At 32.9% G+C, this 16821-nt stretch overlaps 2 protein-coding genes across 2 annotated transcripts; both read right to left on the minus strand.

The window, feature by feature from the left end:
* Window positions 1-9: 9 nt before the first annotated feature.
* Window positions 10-5413, minus strand: LOC124372883 (DNA polymerase lambda-like). Its single transcript, XM_046831294.1, has 4 exons — window positions 5249-5413; window positions 3292-3383; window positions 2099-2260; window positions 10-1664 (listed from the first exon to the last, which is right to left on the minus strand). Exons 1-4 carry the CDS (start codon window positions 5373-5375, stop codon window positions 1557-1559), a joined length of 489 nt encoding a protein of 162 aa, XP_046687250.1. The 5' UTR covers window positions 5376-5413; the 3' UTR covers window positions 10-1556.
* Window positions 5414-6378: 965 nt separating this feature from the next.
* Window positions 6379-16821, minus strand: LOC124372884 (DNA polymerase lambda-like). The gene is made up of 5 exons (XM_046831295.1): window positions 16604-16821; window positions 12670-13107; window positions 10943-11122; window positions 7136-7305; window positions 6379-6491 (listed from the first exon to the last, which is right to left on the minus strand). Exons 2-5 carry the CDS (start codon window positions 13018-13020, stop codon window positions 6476-6478), a joined length of 717 nt encoding a protein of 238 aa, XP_046687251.1. The 5' UTR covers window positions 13021-13107; window positions 16604-16821; the 3' UTR covers window positions 6379-6475.

Raw genomic sequence — 16821 nt, forward strand, 5'->3', positions numbered from 1 at the left:
AGTCACAAATATAAGATTAACAAATCAAACTAAAACCAAAAAGAATACAAAGAGCTATAATATTTATTAATAAATATTGTGTTGATGTTACGGATGTCTCTTTACCACCTGTGGGACTCAAACTTAATCGAATAAGGGAGTAGGTTAATAAAAAAAATATTCTTTATACATTCTCTAGTCTATATAATATCACAATGAGTCTAATTCTATTTATAGCCAACATTATTTATTTCATAACCACTGCAATTCTTGTATATTTTGTTCCACTCATTGTGTGAAGTCGATCCCTTTTAAGTGCGATTTTTTTAATGGTCTTTTAATATTTATTTTACGTGGTTTATTTCATTAGCCACGCAAAATATTACTGATTTTGTTTGAAGGAATTTTCCCACAATGAAAACGTATTAAAAATATGTGATACAAAGTGGGTAACCTATTTTTTTATTACGTATATAAGGATATATTTTTGTTATAATTTTAGCGTTAAATTAAACTGTACATTTAATGTAATTTCAATGTTAGAAATTGAAAGGAAAACAAAAATAGTAATCCAATAGGAATAGATTTGTATTAATTTACTTAGTCCCAACCCTAATACTCCTCAATTCCAACAGTACTTTTTCAACAAAGCCAGTACTTTTTATAAACAAACTCTCAACTGTGACATGTTTGGCTCATAACATAATGTATAATGCATGTTTGGGCGAGCTCAACAAAGTTCAATGTATTGCTGTATGCCTCACTGTGTTAGTTTATCATCTCTGTTTATAGGACTAATAAAGTAAATTTAAAGTTATTATTAACTTTTAGTTAATAATTAAAATGGTAGGATAGTGTGAGACTAGTGATAAATAACAGAAACAACCACGTGAAGGTTCTTGTGTCCAAATTACATTATTTTTCAACGTTTTCTAGGAAGAAGGAATAAGAAAAATATCTCGACATTGTTTTAAAGAAATATATATTAATCTAATAAAATTGTAATACAACTTAGTATAACCTGTAAACAATAAAAAACTATTTTCATAACAAATAAATCCTTAGTTTAAAATCAATTTTGACAGAAAATATACCGTGATGTATAAAATAAAATAATCTTATAAACAATTCTTTAAATAGTATAATAGCTTGCAGGTTAAAAATCATGCTATTATTTAATATTTCCAACTTCCACTGATAACATTTTAAAGTGGTAAATGCATTTTATCACACTGTTATTTGCAGTATCGTACCATTTAATCATGCATTATGGTAACAAAATTTAAAAAAAATTTTATATATACAGTACATAAAAATAGTCTAACAGAATTTTTTTCAAACTTATGAACACAGCCATACATGCAATAGGTGATATACACATGAACAAAATGTTGTACTCTATAAAAGATTTTAAAAATTAAAGTAGATAATCTCGGATTATAACATAATATATTGCATAGTATAATACCAATAAGGGAGTCAGAAAATATATTTGATATTAAAAGGTTATACACAAATAAATAAAAATGTTCTTAACACAAATTAATGATTTATGTAAATAGTCTTCTAAATTAAAACTAATGGTCCCTTTCTTCTGGAGGGCGGTATTCCAAGTTCAGATGTTCGAAGATGGATGCCTCTGTTGGTGTCGGTAAAACACGTCCTTTGTTTTGTATTTCTGAGCCCTGCCAACAACAGTTTCAATTACTTTAGTATTACTAAACATCTCGGTGAAAAATTTTCACTAAACATTTAGCAAATAATAATAAATCTAATTTATTTCAATAATTATTAATTTTTGTATAAAACCGTGCACATGTGACATTATAAGCAATATACCACAAATTCCAAAAATTAAAAACGAATAAATACAGCTGAGTAAATAAATTGGTGAAAAAAATATTTTACTAACGTTGCAATCCGGTTTTAGAAAGAACTAAGAGTGTATTACTATTTATTCTAATGTGGGTAAATTAATTAATACAAACATACCATATTTATTAAAAATTACTTTGGTATTAAAAGTCTAAATCCTCTTCATCATGACCTGTTTTTTCTGCTATGATAGTAAAATTCATTAACAACAATGGAGGTGAATTAAAATGGAACAAACACACACCTGTCGAATAACTCCTGCCTCTAGTCTGTGTTCAGACAAGTGCATATCTCTCTTGGCAGCGAGCTGCCGGATGGAACGGTTGAACAGCGCAGACCCAGTGTAGTGCATGATGGCACATGCCGACTCTGATTCAGGCACCACAAATATATCCAGGCGGCGATGCTGTGGCAAAATTACATATAACAACACTGCTTATGGAATTTAAAAATATTACAATAGACAAATTTCAATACTGATATTATTACGTACTGTGAGATAAAGCATAAGTCCATTCAGCTAAAACTAAATTCTAACCACATATTTCATGAAAAATTTGATAATTTTTTAATAATTATCATAGAGACTCAAAGTCAAATAAATAAATTTTTGAGTAACATAAACGAGTTTCTCTGTTGATTTATTTAACCATGGATAAATAGGAACAACAAATGTTTCATGAGTATTGTAGGGAGATTTGGTTTATTATTTTGGAAATCCCAAATTATTTTTGTAACCACCAATTAATTATATTTGAAACATACTTACTCCTCTCTGTTATATTTTGTATTGTCAATGCCCAGTGTTTCTTTATTATTATTGTGTGTGTGTATATCATGTACTTGTATATTTCTGTTTATTTTTTTTTTAATAACCAAATATTCTATTTTCAAATATTGTACACATGTACAACATGTTTTTAAATTCCTTTTTTAATATTACAGGTTACACAAATTCTGTTCAGCAATCGAAAATTACTTCTGAACACATTATAGTATAACATTTTTTTAATATCTACAATTTGTTTTTCCTACTCTTACGTTTTTGGTTGTTGTAATTCTGCAAATTGAAATGTTTGTAATGTAACAGAATTATTATAACTAATACAAAATCTAAAAATTTGTAATAACTACATCTTTAGTGTTCAGAAGTAATGTATGAATACATGTATACAATACATTATAATATTTTAATATTCTACACTCCTTATTGAACAAAATGGTACATAATAATTATTAAAGATGATACTGAATAAAAAATTACTAATTGTGAAACATCAAAAGTAAACTTACTAAACTGGATGATTTTTTCTAGGTAGTTCTAGTTTTTAATTGAATATTGAATTAACTCATTGAACAAACATGTAAAAGTTCAGATATGCTGTACTGCTATGCAAAGGAAATGTACGAGTTTGTAGGTAACTGCAATGATCTTACTATTCTGTTATCCCCAGGCAACTTGCAGACTCCAAGATATTTTCTCTGGTTTCCGCTCTTTTCCAGGCTCACCAGATCATCCGTTATAAAACCTAAACATACATGACAACTAATTTTGGAAGTGAATAATAAAAATGTCACTGGCAAAGAATTAACCATTCATTTTGTTCTTCATGGAGTTTGAACCAGTCTGTGTATTGGTGGGTTTTTGAAAACCGACTTTCAATGCATTCTTGCTTTGCTAATAGCGTTTTTGTTCATTACTATTGTTCATTCAAATTTTAGTATTTTAACTGAGCAATTAATTTACATAAATAAATAATAGTTTAAAAAACTAAAAAAAACACGCTTTTATAGCTTAACCAAACTAAAAAATAGAAAATAATTTTTAATTACAAAGAGTTTATACTATGGTAGTAGAAGGCAAAACAATCATTCATAGTCAATCACCTCAAAATAAAATTATAATAAAACTTAAGTTATTAACAGAATAAATTATTTCAGAGTAAAAAGCGTGGGGTGCTTGATATATTAAATATCTGTAATTATCTTGATATATTAAAATCATTCTATCAGTAATTATCTTTGAGAGGAGACTTATGAAATGTAGTATAATGCACCCCACGCTTTTTACTCTGAATTAATTTATTCTGTTAATAACTTAAGTTTTATTATAATTTTATTTTGAGGTGATTGACTATGAATGATTGTTTTGCCTTCTACTACCATAATATAAACTCTTTGTAATTAAAAATTATTTTCTATTTTTTAGTTTGGTTAAGCTATAAAAGCGTGTTTTTTTTAGTTTTTTAAACTATTATTTATTTTTCATTTTTTAGTTTGATGTATCAATTAGTTTCTTGTGGAAATGTGGTATTTCTTACGAATCATTCCGCAATCTCATCATTTCATTTAAAGCTTCACTATTGCATGGGGTATTTCCTGTTAACTTAGAGCAATCAAGTTCTTCAATCCGAATACCGTCTAAAGATCTTACACGACTAAGTGCTACATAGGCTTGTCCAGCAGCAAACTATCGCGAGCCTAGATCAAGGATGTCGGGTCGGACAGGTTTTTGCCCGCTTGGTGCGTTTCTGTCATCGGTGCCCCATTAAATGTTCTGTCCTATTAATAGCTACCTACGGGGAAATAGCAACCTGCTCGCCTCAATATGACTCCTCGAGCTTGCACTTAAGATGTCGGCTTTAATCCCTGGAGACTCGGAGCTTCGCAGTTCTCTTTAGATTAATTACTGTCGTAAAATTCAAAGGCTTGCATCTAAGCTACCAAGGAACTGTGGCTGTTTGAAACACCTAAGCAACAACTCAAATTTGTATTATGTAGTATACTAAACAAAGGACATGCATGGATCGTGTACTTAGAGATCTGGCTGTCAAGGAAACCACTGTAAATGGCAGACTGGATGACTACTATAATATTACAATATTAAGAGAGTCAAGCACATCCGAGACGAATGGAGACTTGAACGCTGGGTTAGCGCAGATTGAATGGAGACTTGAACGCTGGGTTAGCGCAGATCGCGCGCTACCTCTATCACAGAGGATCTATAAAAGAATTTATTAATCCTGGTGGTCCTAATAAGGATAATGGAAAACTATGATCAAATTATTGCATCGTCATCGGCCCTTGATACGTATGCAAAGTTTCACATTAATCAGACTACTGGAAATTGGTGAAAATTATGCTCAAAGATTCCGTTACATAGATACAACCGAAGCTAATAAAAGCGTGTTAAAAATCATAATTTAAAATATGAAATTTTGAAGTTTAAATGCCAATTGTATCTTTATTTTTATCACAAGTAAAGATGTCAATACTACAACAATATCAGATTATTTTCAGAATAGAAGAGTTGTAACTAGTAAAATGAACCAGAATTACTTTTTAAGAATCAATTTAACAAAGCATCTTTTCAAAAAGGACCCTTTAAACTTACCTGATTCTTTCAGCTTGGCCAAAATTGATGTAAGGATATTTTTTGAATTCAGTCTGTCCGGTTTGATGACAACCACATCCACATCACCGCACGTAACCTTGCCCCTTCGGTATGACCCACAGAGCATTGTGGTTAGCGAGGGATCCACTCGTAGGGCAGCCTCCGTCACCTGATTCATTTTAACAAAGAATTTGTTAACAACTATAAATAAACCAATTTTTATACTATTATATTTTTAAGAATAAATTGGTTTTAAGGAGGGACTGGTCAACTTTTTTGCCTTATTCTCTCCACCCTAGTAAACTACTGGTTTTGTTTGTGCTTCTCCAGACTTTTGGACATGAGCTTAGGGAAATTTTTTATTTTTTACGTACAAATATTCTCTTGTAAAGTATGATTGTGGTGTGCTCATTTCCAGGTTTACTAATTTGTTAATTTTTATGCATGATTAGCCTTATGTCTTACATTTGGACAGTTGAAGAAGAGGATAGCTTCCGGTTTCCAAAATGTGGCATTCCACTTCATATAACATACAATAGAGCAAATACTTAAAACACGGTTCTCTCCATTCAAATTATTCATTGCCAACAAAAAGTGAAAATGTACAAGCACAAGATTGTTTGCCCTTCTAACAAACATTTTTATAAACATTCTTTTTCGATTAGGTAAAAAAACAAATCCTACAAATAATTTTATTTTCATGCGAATATCAATTTTTATCACTAATTAATACTGAGTACAACAGTGAAGAACATAGCAAGGTAGGATACATTTTCATCATTTTAAAGAATGTTTGAAAAAGTCTACAAGGTTGGAAAAAATAGAACACCAATTGTGGGCCCTATTTGATTACCAGTTGTTGGGATGATTAGTACATAAAATTATTAACTCTCCAAAAGCCAAAGCTGATTTCTCAGCAGACATCTCTACTGTGACATTAATCTGTGATTCTGAAGGTTTCCAGGTCTACTACTTTGATAGAAAACGTATCTTACTAGTCAGACCATGTGAAATGGACGTTTATTTTATTCTCTTCCCATAATGATCAGAAATACCTGTCTGTATTCTATTTTTTGTGGGTTATATTCAATTACCATTGAAACATTTGCACACCTTCTGTCCCAATTTCCTCGACTTCACTCCGAGACATTCTTTCTGAAAACTGTTTATAGTATTTTATCCCAATTTGTTGTTGTTTGGTTAGCGTTTCTTTCTCAATTAAATCATTCAGCGTTCTATGACCCTGAAACAAATCAGACCCAAAATATTAAAATTTATTATGGATGATAATAATACACCTTTCAATATAAAAAAGTAATGCATCTTTAAAATTAGGATGTTGTAACAACAATAATAATAATAATAATACAATTGGAGAGACATATATGTTGGATGGTAGCCAACGCTCCTGATACTTTCAACAACATTGGTATGAGCCAAGTTACCACAAGCCTCATAACCAACGCGGACATGCAAGATGAGGACAACGGAGGAAGTAGAATCCGGGCACAGACACTCGACATGTTGTGCCAAATGTTGTATATTTATTAATTTAACTTAAAATATGATATTAATTAAAATAAACTAGATTTTAAGGGGAAATTATTTCTGGTATTATGTAAATAGTTATCATTAATGGGCTTTATTAGATGTAGATTTTGAAAAAACATATTTAATCAAGTCAAACCGATATATATGTTAAAAGAAACTTGATTTTAGGGTTTCCACCTCTTCAGGAAAGAGCACCTCTAAGAAATCAATATGTTAGTTTTTAAAAAACACATAACAATGACAAAATTCTATATCAATCCTCACATCCTTTTAAATCGTTTATTGCGAACGGGGCATTAAACAGAGAAAAACTTGTAAATTGTAACCTTTATATACCAAGCATTGGCAGTAGCGGGTCCTGCCCCCCAGATGCCACTGAACAGGTCCAACACTCGACTCTCCTCCGTCTCACATAGCTCTTCCACCTTGCGGATTTTACCCGTTGATAAAACTTCCATCACTTTGGATGCCATTTTGGCTCCGACACCCTCTAGGCTTGCAACTTCCTACAACATTTAACACCACTTGTTTATACAACAGGATTGATACAATTCCAGCACTAGAGATGATGTGTGAGACCCAACTTATAGAAATCAAAGAAGGTCAAAAGAGCATCTATGTGTTGGGTGTTTATAGACCACCATCTGGGAACTTGGATGAGGCAATCGATCACTTAACAGAGATCTTGAACACAATCCCCTTTCAACAAAGCATTATAATTGGCGACATAAACGTGGACAACCTAGTTCAAGACAGTCCCTGTTTGAAACTTAATGACGCTCTTGCACAATATGGTGTTAGGAGATTATCACTGCCACCTACCAGAGTAACCAGCACTACATCAACATCAATTGACTGTGTCTGCTCCAACATCCCTTTACCAGAAGTCACAGTAGATGTCTTGACCACAGGGCTTTCGGATCACAACGCACAGCTGTGTTCAACGAATCTGAAGAAATCACCTGTTCCCACAACTTATTCAATTAGAAGACATCTTAATAAAAATAACCTTGACAGCCTGAGTGACTACTTAAAGGGACTTAACTGGGGATTAGTGTTTAATGCACCAGCTGTGGACACTGCTTTTAGAAATTTTAGCCAAATACTTAACTCTGCAATGAACCTAACATGTCCTTATAAAAAACCAAAGCAAAGCGTAATGCAAGAGCTTGTCACTTTAATGATCCAGAAGCTCAAAGACTGAAGACCGAGTTTTTAGAAGCCTTAAATAGAGAAGAAACCACAGGTTGCGTAGCTGCTAAAACCCAAACAGCAGAAAAGAAAAAAGCCTATGATATGAGACTGAAATATCTAAAAAGGCAAGCAATAGTAGACCGCATAAGCAACTCAGAAAACAGGTCAAAAGCAGTCTAGGACACAATTAATAATGAACGCCATAAGAAGAAACAGGACACTCCACTTGAATTGACAGTCAATGGCAACAAATTAAACAATCCATTCGAAATAGCTGAGCACCTAAATACTTATTTTACAACTATAGCTGAGATAACACTAAAAGAAGCAGGTCAAACTTCAGATATCTCAAGGAAGCCTCAATGCACCACCAATGCACCTGAATTTGTTATTCATAGCACTACACAGGCAGAAGTTAAGAAAACCATCATGGCAATGAAATCAAAGCCATCAGCAGGCATAGATGATGTCTCATCTATCTTACTTAAGCACTGTGTTGATGAAATTACACTGCCTCTGACTGATATTATGAACAAGTCCTTAGCTCAGGGTATTTTTCCAGCTGACCTCAAGATTGCCAAAATAATCCCTATTAAGAAACAACCACAAAGCACAGAAGCTGGCCACTTTAGACCAATATCTCTTGTATCAACCATCTCAAAGATATTTGAAAAAATCGTTTTAACAAGATTAATAACCCACCTCATGGACAATAATTTGCTCCAGTAAACATCAGCACGGATTTGTATCCTCTAAATCTACAACCACAGCTATCACTGACTTCTTTGAGAATGTAATTGACCAAATTGAAAACTGGAAAAATAGTATCTGCTATTTTCTTGGATCTAAGTAAAGCTTTCGACACACTGGGACATAATTTACTTCTTACTAAGCTGATGACTTTAGGAATCCAAGGCAATGCAATAAACTGGTTTAATAGTTATTTGAAGAACAGGACTCAACTAGTAGAGCTGAAATATACAGCTAATAACACAGTTTACCATGCTAGGTCAAAACCCCTCAATATAACAAGAGGGGTCCCTCAAGGCTCAGTACTGGGTCCAGTATTGTATGTATTGGTAACAAATGACCTCCCAGATTACCTAAAGGAGCAAGCCCACACCACAATGTACGCTGATGACACAGCTTTTATACTTGCTGAAAAAGGCCCTAATGAGTTAGATTGTCAGGCCTTCATTGCTTTCAATATGGCAAAACAATATTGTCAAGAGAACGATCTTGCACTAAATGACAGCAAAACTAAACAAATCCTGTTTACAAGAGCTGCAAACTTAACCGAGGGGTTGCCAATGGTGGAAGTAGAGGACGAGACCAAATACCTAGGAGTGATCATTGACCAACATCTGTCCTGGACCCCTCATGTGCACATGGTGTGCAGGAAACTGAGTACTGCCCTGTATGTTGTAAAAAGAATAAGGTCTGTTGCAGATCTGTCAACGGCCAGGGTTGCTTATTTTGCCCTATTTGAGTCTGTTGTGAGGTATGGTTTGATAATATGGGGAGGATCAAGTATAGGAAATATGACTAAAGTTCTAAAACTTCAAAAGAAAGCGGTAAGAATATTGGCAGGTCTAAATCATCTTGACTCGTGCAGAAGTGCTTTCAAAGACCTTGGAATTCAGACAGTGGTGGCTCTTTACATACAACAAACCATTCTACATGTATTTAACACTGATTACAATAGACTGGGCGAAATTCATTCATATGGAACCCGCAATGTGACAGACTTCGTCTTACAACCTCATCGACTCACCATGACTACCAAGAAGCCATCTTATGCAGGTGCAAAATTTTACAATCTCCTACCAAGACACCTCAAGAGTATAACAAGAGAGTCAGCGTTGAAGAGGAATCTCAGTGCATGGCTTGCTGACAGGACGTTTTACTCCATCGAGGAATTTTTAAACTGGACATGACATTTTTATCTTGATCTATGTTTTAAACTAGATAAAATTTTTACATACATATTGACACATATTCTGTACTCGATGTATATGAATAAAGTTCTCTTTGATTGATTGATTGATTGATTGATACTTTGTGTTTGAGCAATTACATTTTTGGATGGAAATAATGATGCCTTCCTTAATTTTTGATGAAATGAGAAAATGAAAATATTAAAATGTTTGTCATGGATTGGTAAAAACGAACTGTGAAGTTGTTTTTGAAGATTTTAACAACATCCTATCAGAATAAATGTAGACTATCACTACAGAACTGTTTGACGGAGATTAATTTTTTTTAATTAACGTTCGTGTTCAAGTATTTACTCTAATATAACCCTTCACACGCCACTAATAAATTCATTAACTTTCCTATAATGCCAAGACAAGTAAAAAGAGTTTTTTCCTTTAAGTTCAGAGCTAATTTTTTACTATAGCAAAATTATAAAACTAAAAGGAAAAAAATATAAAACAGGGCATTTTACGTAAAATTAGTGTATTTATTGATAAATTAAAAAAGAACTATTTACAATTAACTGTTTATTTCAAATAAATTTAAATTAAATTATATACACCTTGTTGCACTACAAAACAAGATAAATATTTCAAACTAATCACAACATTACCACATGATGAAGAATAATAACGAGATACGTAGTAGACACGCACTCATGACAACAATGTAACCGACTACAACGTGGGAAGGGTTAACTTGTGCAAAATTCAATAATCACTGTGATTGACAATCATATTAATTTAGATCTTGTCAGTTCCTAAACACAAAGATATAAGTAAAATGTGATGTTTTTATTTTTACATAGCTTTTTAATTTTAAATAGCTTTCAATTTCCATTTAGTGATAATTCCAATATTATTATCAATCATAAAATTTAATAGCCTAGCAATATTTTGGAAATCAATCAAACTTCAATCCACTAAGTATTAAAATTAGCACGCCTAATTGCAGTTGTGACATTTTCTGTACCTCAGACGAGGTGATTTCTTTTCCATGGCGACGAATCGCACTGATGGCCTTCTCGTACCCATGTGCTCTCCACTGATCTCCTCTAGCTCTGTAGGTATCTGCTAGCCTTCTCAGTTGACTCAACACTACAGCGTTACATGAGGCATCACTGGCTGAAGACGACTGGGAGCATGCGTACTTCTGTAAAAGCCAATAAATTAGTCTTAGAGTTAACCAGAGTACTAACCAAAGTTGATGTTTCATGGCTGATAAAAGGGTGCAGAAAGTTGCTAAAGTTACATCCACAAGCTAATACGGATGTAGCAGAACTACCCAGAAACAGAGATATACACCAACACCACACAAGGCAATCTGGTCTCTACAACCTTCCAAACCCACCAACTTCAACTGTATGAAAGAAAGCCATCATACAATGGTAGGAAACTTTACAACCATTGACCACCAGAGCTGCAATTGAAGAAGGGGAAACCCTTGAAATTGGCACTGCAGGAATGGCTAAGGACCCACCCATTCTACACACTAGAGGAATGCATGCAGAGAACAATATAACCATTACCTTTCATATTTTCTTACTTTATTTGTAATTTCAAATAACAACAAATTGTAAAATTAACTCCATTTGTAATCTCTAAGATTATAAATAAAGATTATTCTGATTCTGATGTTAACCACCCAAGACAGAGGTATAATCACAGATCAACTCTTTCATAAGTAAATAGTAAGTAAGGTATGTAAGTTTCCAGCCTGCTCTACTTCTTCTCCTTCAAGCTAGTTGGGAGCAGTTGTGTTGGGGGAGTCTATGTAAACTTCTTATCGTTTGCCAGTCTGTCTCTGACATTAAAGTAATTGGTGTCATCTTGCAATGCTCAAGATTGAGTACCATGCTGTAATTAAATTCCCATGTAAAAAGGACTTGTTTAAACTTGAAACTTTCTCTCAAAAAGAAGCTGTCAGAATTCTTTTAAAATTGAACTCCAGATAGTTGTGCAAGACCCTTTAGGGAGCTTGGATTACTGACTTTACTTTATATTCTCAAGGTTGTCCTGTTCTGCTGACTCAAATTTGAGTTGGTACAAGACAAGGATGTCCATCAGTAAAGAATAAGAGACATCTTGCCATCTTAAGTTAGTGTTAGACTTCCTTGATAGAAATAAATAAATAGGCTTCCTTGATGGTATCAAACAACTCAATAAACCAAAAAAAAATCAGATCTTAAACACCTTTTGGTTTCAAAGGTGTTTTATTCTATGGATGAGTTCATGATAGGCTGCTAGGAGGAAAATTCTTGAAATATTTGAGAACAATAAGCAACAATGGAACCCACGAGTTCTGATATAAAAGAGAAATTGTAAAGCTTTTATACTGACAAAACACGATTTTCTTAATTTACTATGTTGAAGCATGCAATGCAGTTGTTAATTGTCTCTATACAATAAAGATTATTATTATTATAAGATTTAGTTAATTATGGATAAAAAGTGAATGCTACAGAAAAAGCATGAAATTTGCCAATTACAATTATATAACTTTCAATCCAACTCAGGAGAAGATTATCAGAATTATTTCATAATTAGTAGATCATGTTGTAAATTTTGAATTTGCCAGTGCAAGGGTTAAACATAAAGATACACTACATACTACGCTTCGTTCACAAAGATGTGACCTAAGCCAGTCATGTTGGATAATGTTACATGTACACATAAAATATATTCTTGAAATGAAATTACCTCAACAACAACATCTGATGTGGCTGGTTTTTTTGAAGTGGTGGGTGGTTCAGGAGAAGGGGTTGAACGTTTCTGGATTGGCTGGCTGACAACATACGGCTGTTGGTCTTGAACTGCCTGCTTCTTGAGACACTGGCTTAGCCAGAGCGTACCAACCACAACCGGATCGCCTGCCCACAGAGAGACCGGGAGGCCTGAATGATCACTTGTCTCCTCGACAATAACATGAGTTGCCACTTCACTTGACAAGACAACCTGACCACCGTGGTTGACCACTTGGGTAGCAAACAAATTTCTTCTTATCCGAGTCAGTTTGGCAGGATGAAAATAGAACTTCATATTTTTGAACATTTAAAAAATTATCTACCCTTCTTTTTATGACCGTTGTTTAACACAGGTCTAATTATAGGCTAGTCATCTGAGTAGTCATGAAACCACCTGAAAAGAAACAAACAATTACTATCCTTAGAATTAACTAATATTTATTACTGATTTATATTTTATGTACGTTATATTTTATCAAGTTTACAATATCGTTGATATGCATAATAAATAATAAAGGGCCCAAAATGGATCCCTGTGGTACATCAGTCCTTCACCTGCACATCAATGAAACACCATTTTTGCAGTTCATTGCCCAGAAATGCCAACTCCCTTTGGAACATTTATGCAGTGGTGTACTAAATTGTCTATCTTTTTAATATTTGACAATATTTTATTAGTTTTTGTTTTACTTATAACAATAACAACTATTAACAATATATACTACATGAATAAAATACCAAAAAATAAGTTTTATCCTTGGAGAAATTGCCATAACTATAGAAAGAAAAATGATATATAACGTTTAAATTTTTTACTTTAAACTCAAAAACCTATAAAATAAAAAACTATTTTATCCAAAGAAACACTTTTTAATTTAAAGTATGCACACATTTCAGTAATCTGGTCACATTTAATTCAGTTTTGAACACAAACAAATTTATAGAAAAACAATTTATTACATATTACAAATTACCTGATATTTTTATCCTGAATTTCTTGACACTGTAGAAGCTACACACAGTTTACTCTTAGAGACTTGTGTGTAATAGCTGTTGTTTCTAGTCTGGCCATTTAAAAATACGGGTAGACTTTAATAAGCGGCCTACACTCGTTATTAGACTTCTATTATCGAATGGTTCGATTGTGTTTATCCGAAGGAATAATTCGATATTACAATTTAGCATATAATTTCAACTTATTAGTTATAATAAGTTTAATGTAAACAATAAACAGAAAGAAGTAACTCATATTTATAAACTTTGAAAATAGCGATGAATACTAGAAAAATATGTGAGATATTTCTCACAAGTGACTGTTTAAGTGGCTTCAACATGTGGATTTGACTCCTGGTAACCCATGGAGAGAATTCTTTCCTCCATTTCACAAAAGCGGTTACTCGTTAATATCAAGCTGGACAAGTTGTAATATTGTAAGGCTTCTTTGATATCTAAGTCTAAGCCATAGTTGGTTTTGTAATATCATTGTTAAGTTTATGTTTTTTAAATTGTAATTTACGAGATTCTTCTTGTTATGGTTATTTACATTTCTTATTGTATACGATTTTTACATATTGAATATTGTTTGATAATAGCAATCGAATAACGAGTATAGGCCGCTTAATAAAGTCTCCCCAAAAATACAAGTTTTTTATACTTAAAACTATGTAAAAAATATTATTTATAAAAGTAACATTAGTTTTTTATCACTAACAGGCATTACTAATGTACAACGGATGAATACCTTTTTTATCTTTTACAAATTTATTAATACACCTTGTTCTTTTCTCTTTCCACTTTGTTCAATATTAAATATACTACAAACAGTTTATACTTGCAAAGGAGTTTGGTTACCAATCCACACATCAGGCAACTCTTCAATAATCAATGTAGTGAAATCCATTCCTGCTATAGGCTTATCAATGTTTAAGGTATACAAAATGTACCATACAAGTTTACTACAATTTAAGAAAAAATGTTAAAGACTATTTTGTTCCAGAATTTAACTGTTCACGTTCGTTCGTCCAAATAGAAATATAGCATTTGATCGACCATGTCAATGCCACCATGAAGTCATTCTATTCACGTACTATGGTTGGTTTACTTGTGATAAAAAACTTGATTTCCATTTTGGTTAGCTTGCAACTTATTAGAGGTAGCCTAGTGCTGTTCGTAGATAAAAGCAAAACTGGTTTTTTCTGGCTTTCCTTTTGCCTGAAAGCATCATGGGTACTTTGGGATTATACCGACCACACCCAGACATGAATCGTTATTCAACATTTTGCTTCTACTGATTACTAGATTAGCGTAGAACAATATTTGGTAAATATAAAACAGGAATTGTCTTATCGCAAACCCCTCCCCATCCTCAGACAGAGGTCAAAGTCGAGCGGTCTAGTAGATAACGTGATTGCAGAGTCTCGCCGTCCGATCAGCTGGTGCGTCGCTTTGTTGTACTTCCGTGTTTTACCTCTACATTTCTCCAAACACAAAACTTCAACAAAAACAAATATTACCAAACTAAAACTAAACTCTTTATTAAAAAAACACTCAAAACTTGTTTTTATTCTTGATCACATTCTGCGACCCAAAATGCGAGTGCCTCTGGCCATCAGCGCGGGGCAGCACTGAAGGTGCTGCCCCGCGCTGTTGTCAAGGAAAGAAAAACATCCCTCGAGATAGTACCTATCAGTAAAATATCAAATTCTAGAGGGGCTGATCAGAAATATAAATTGAATTGTAATGGAAAGGCAATTATGTACTGTGCAAATCATGTGATGCCGCGCGGCTTGCCGTAATCGGGATTCTCGAGAAAGATAAGATAACAGCGACAACAACACCGATCACAATACCTGGAAATGCTTGTAAGTTTGTAATTTTGAATTAAAGAGTTGTTTTTTCGTTCTATCATGTTTTATTTCTATAAATTTATATTTTTGTGTTCTTCATACTGGTGTGGTCGGTATAATCCCAAAGTACCGCATCATGCATGCAGGAATCACCATTTCATGGTTTTAACAGTATTTATTCTGGCCAACGCCCACTAACTATATCAATCAATGTAAACACCAAGATTGAAACAGATTTTTACAGAATATAATTTTACAGAGAGAAAGAATACATTTTTTGCAAACGTTGAATAGTTATTGAATAGGCCATCTTGTAAAGGATATTACCAAATATTAGCTATATTAAATGATATTTGGCGTGAAAAAATAAATTCCGAAAGTCAACTGGACATTGCCATTTTTCTGCACTACCACAGAAGTTCGATTAATCGGACAGTGACACTAAGAGGGTTAAAGGAGGCTACTGTTGTTGTGTCAAAATATATAGAAAATACACTTTTTTAGCCCTTAATGGGATTTTAAATTCGGTGTTCACTGAAAAGTGTGGTGGCCATTTTCTTGTTACAAATGAGTTTGTAGCATTTTTATCTCTCTCAAGTATTTTTATTAGCTCATCCAGAACTTTTGTAGATTGTTTTTTTTTTTTTTTTTTGTTCAACGCCATTACTACACGTAAACCTATTCAAGTATGACTTTTTACAAGGTTTTCTTAAATTTTTCAGGATTTCCTAAACTTGTTTTTTCAATTAATTTTTAAGTATTTTCATTTAGAAAAAATCAACAATATTATATAAAACGGCTAGAGTTTAAATATATTTAGCAAATTATACATTATTTAGACAGTTTACAGAATACATAAAATTACCCCAAGCAATAGCAATACTGTAATGTATATTAGCCTATGTCCGAGAGGATTGTCAATAAATTATTATCTAGGCACAGACAGAGATCATTTAAAATGTCCATTCAACTAATACATTACCTTCCAGTAATATCTATCTGCCAATCTATTATATTCAGCATCATATAGCCTAGTGTACTTACCACTTGAAAATCGTAACCGTTCAAGTATCGTTAAGTATTTAAGCACAATATATAGATAAAGCCACCACTTTTAATAAATATATTAAAAAATCTATTCATTACAGGCCTACAGATGCAGATATTCACTCTCTTACTCTATTCTCGTATGGTTTGTTAATCATCAACACTATCAAATTAATATTCAACATAAAAATAGGTTAGGAAGGCCCCAACGTATT

Source organism: Homalodisca vitripennis, unplaced genomic scaffold (genome assembly GCF_021130785.1).
Source record: "Homalodisca vitripennis isolate AUS2020 unplaced genomic scaffold, UT_GWSS_2.1 ScUCBcl_4280;HRSCAF=10369, whole genome shotgun sequence".
In the NCBI taxonomy this organism is placed as follows: Eukaryota; Metazoa; Arthropoda; class Insecta; order Hemiptera; family Cicadellidae; genus Homalodisca; species Homalodisca vitripennis.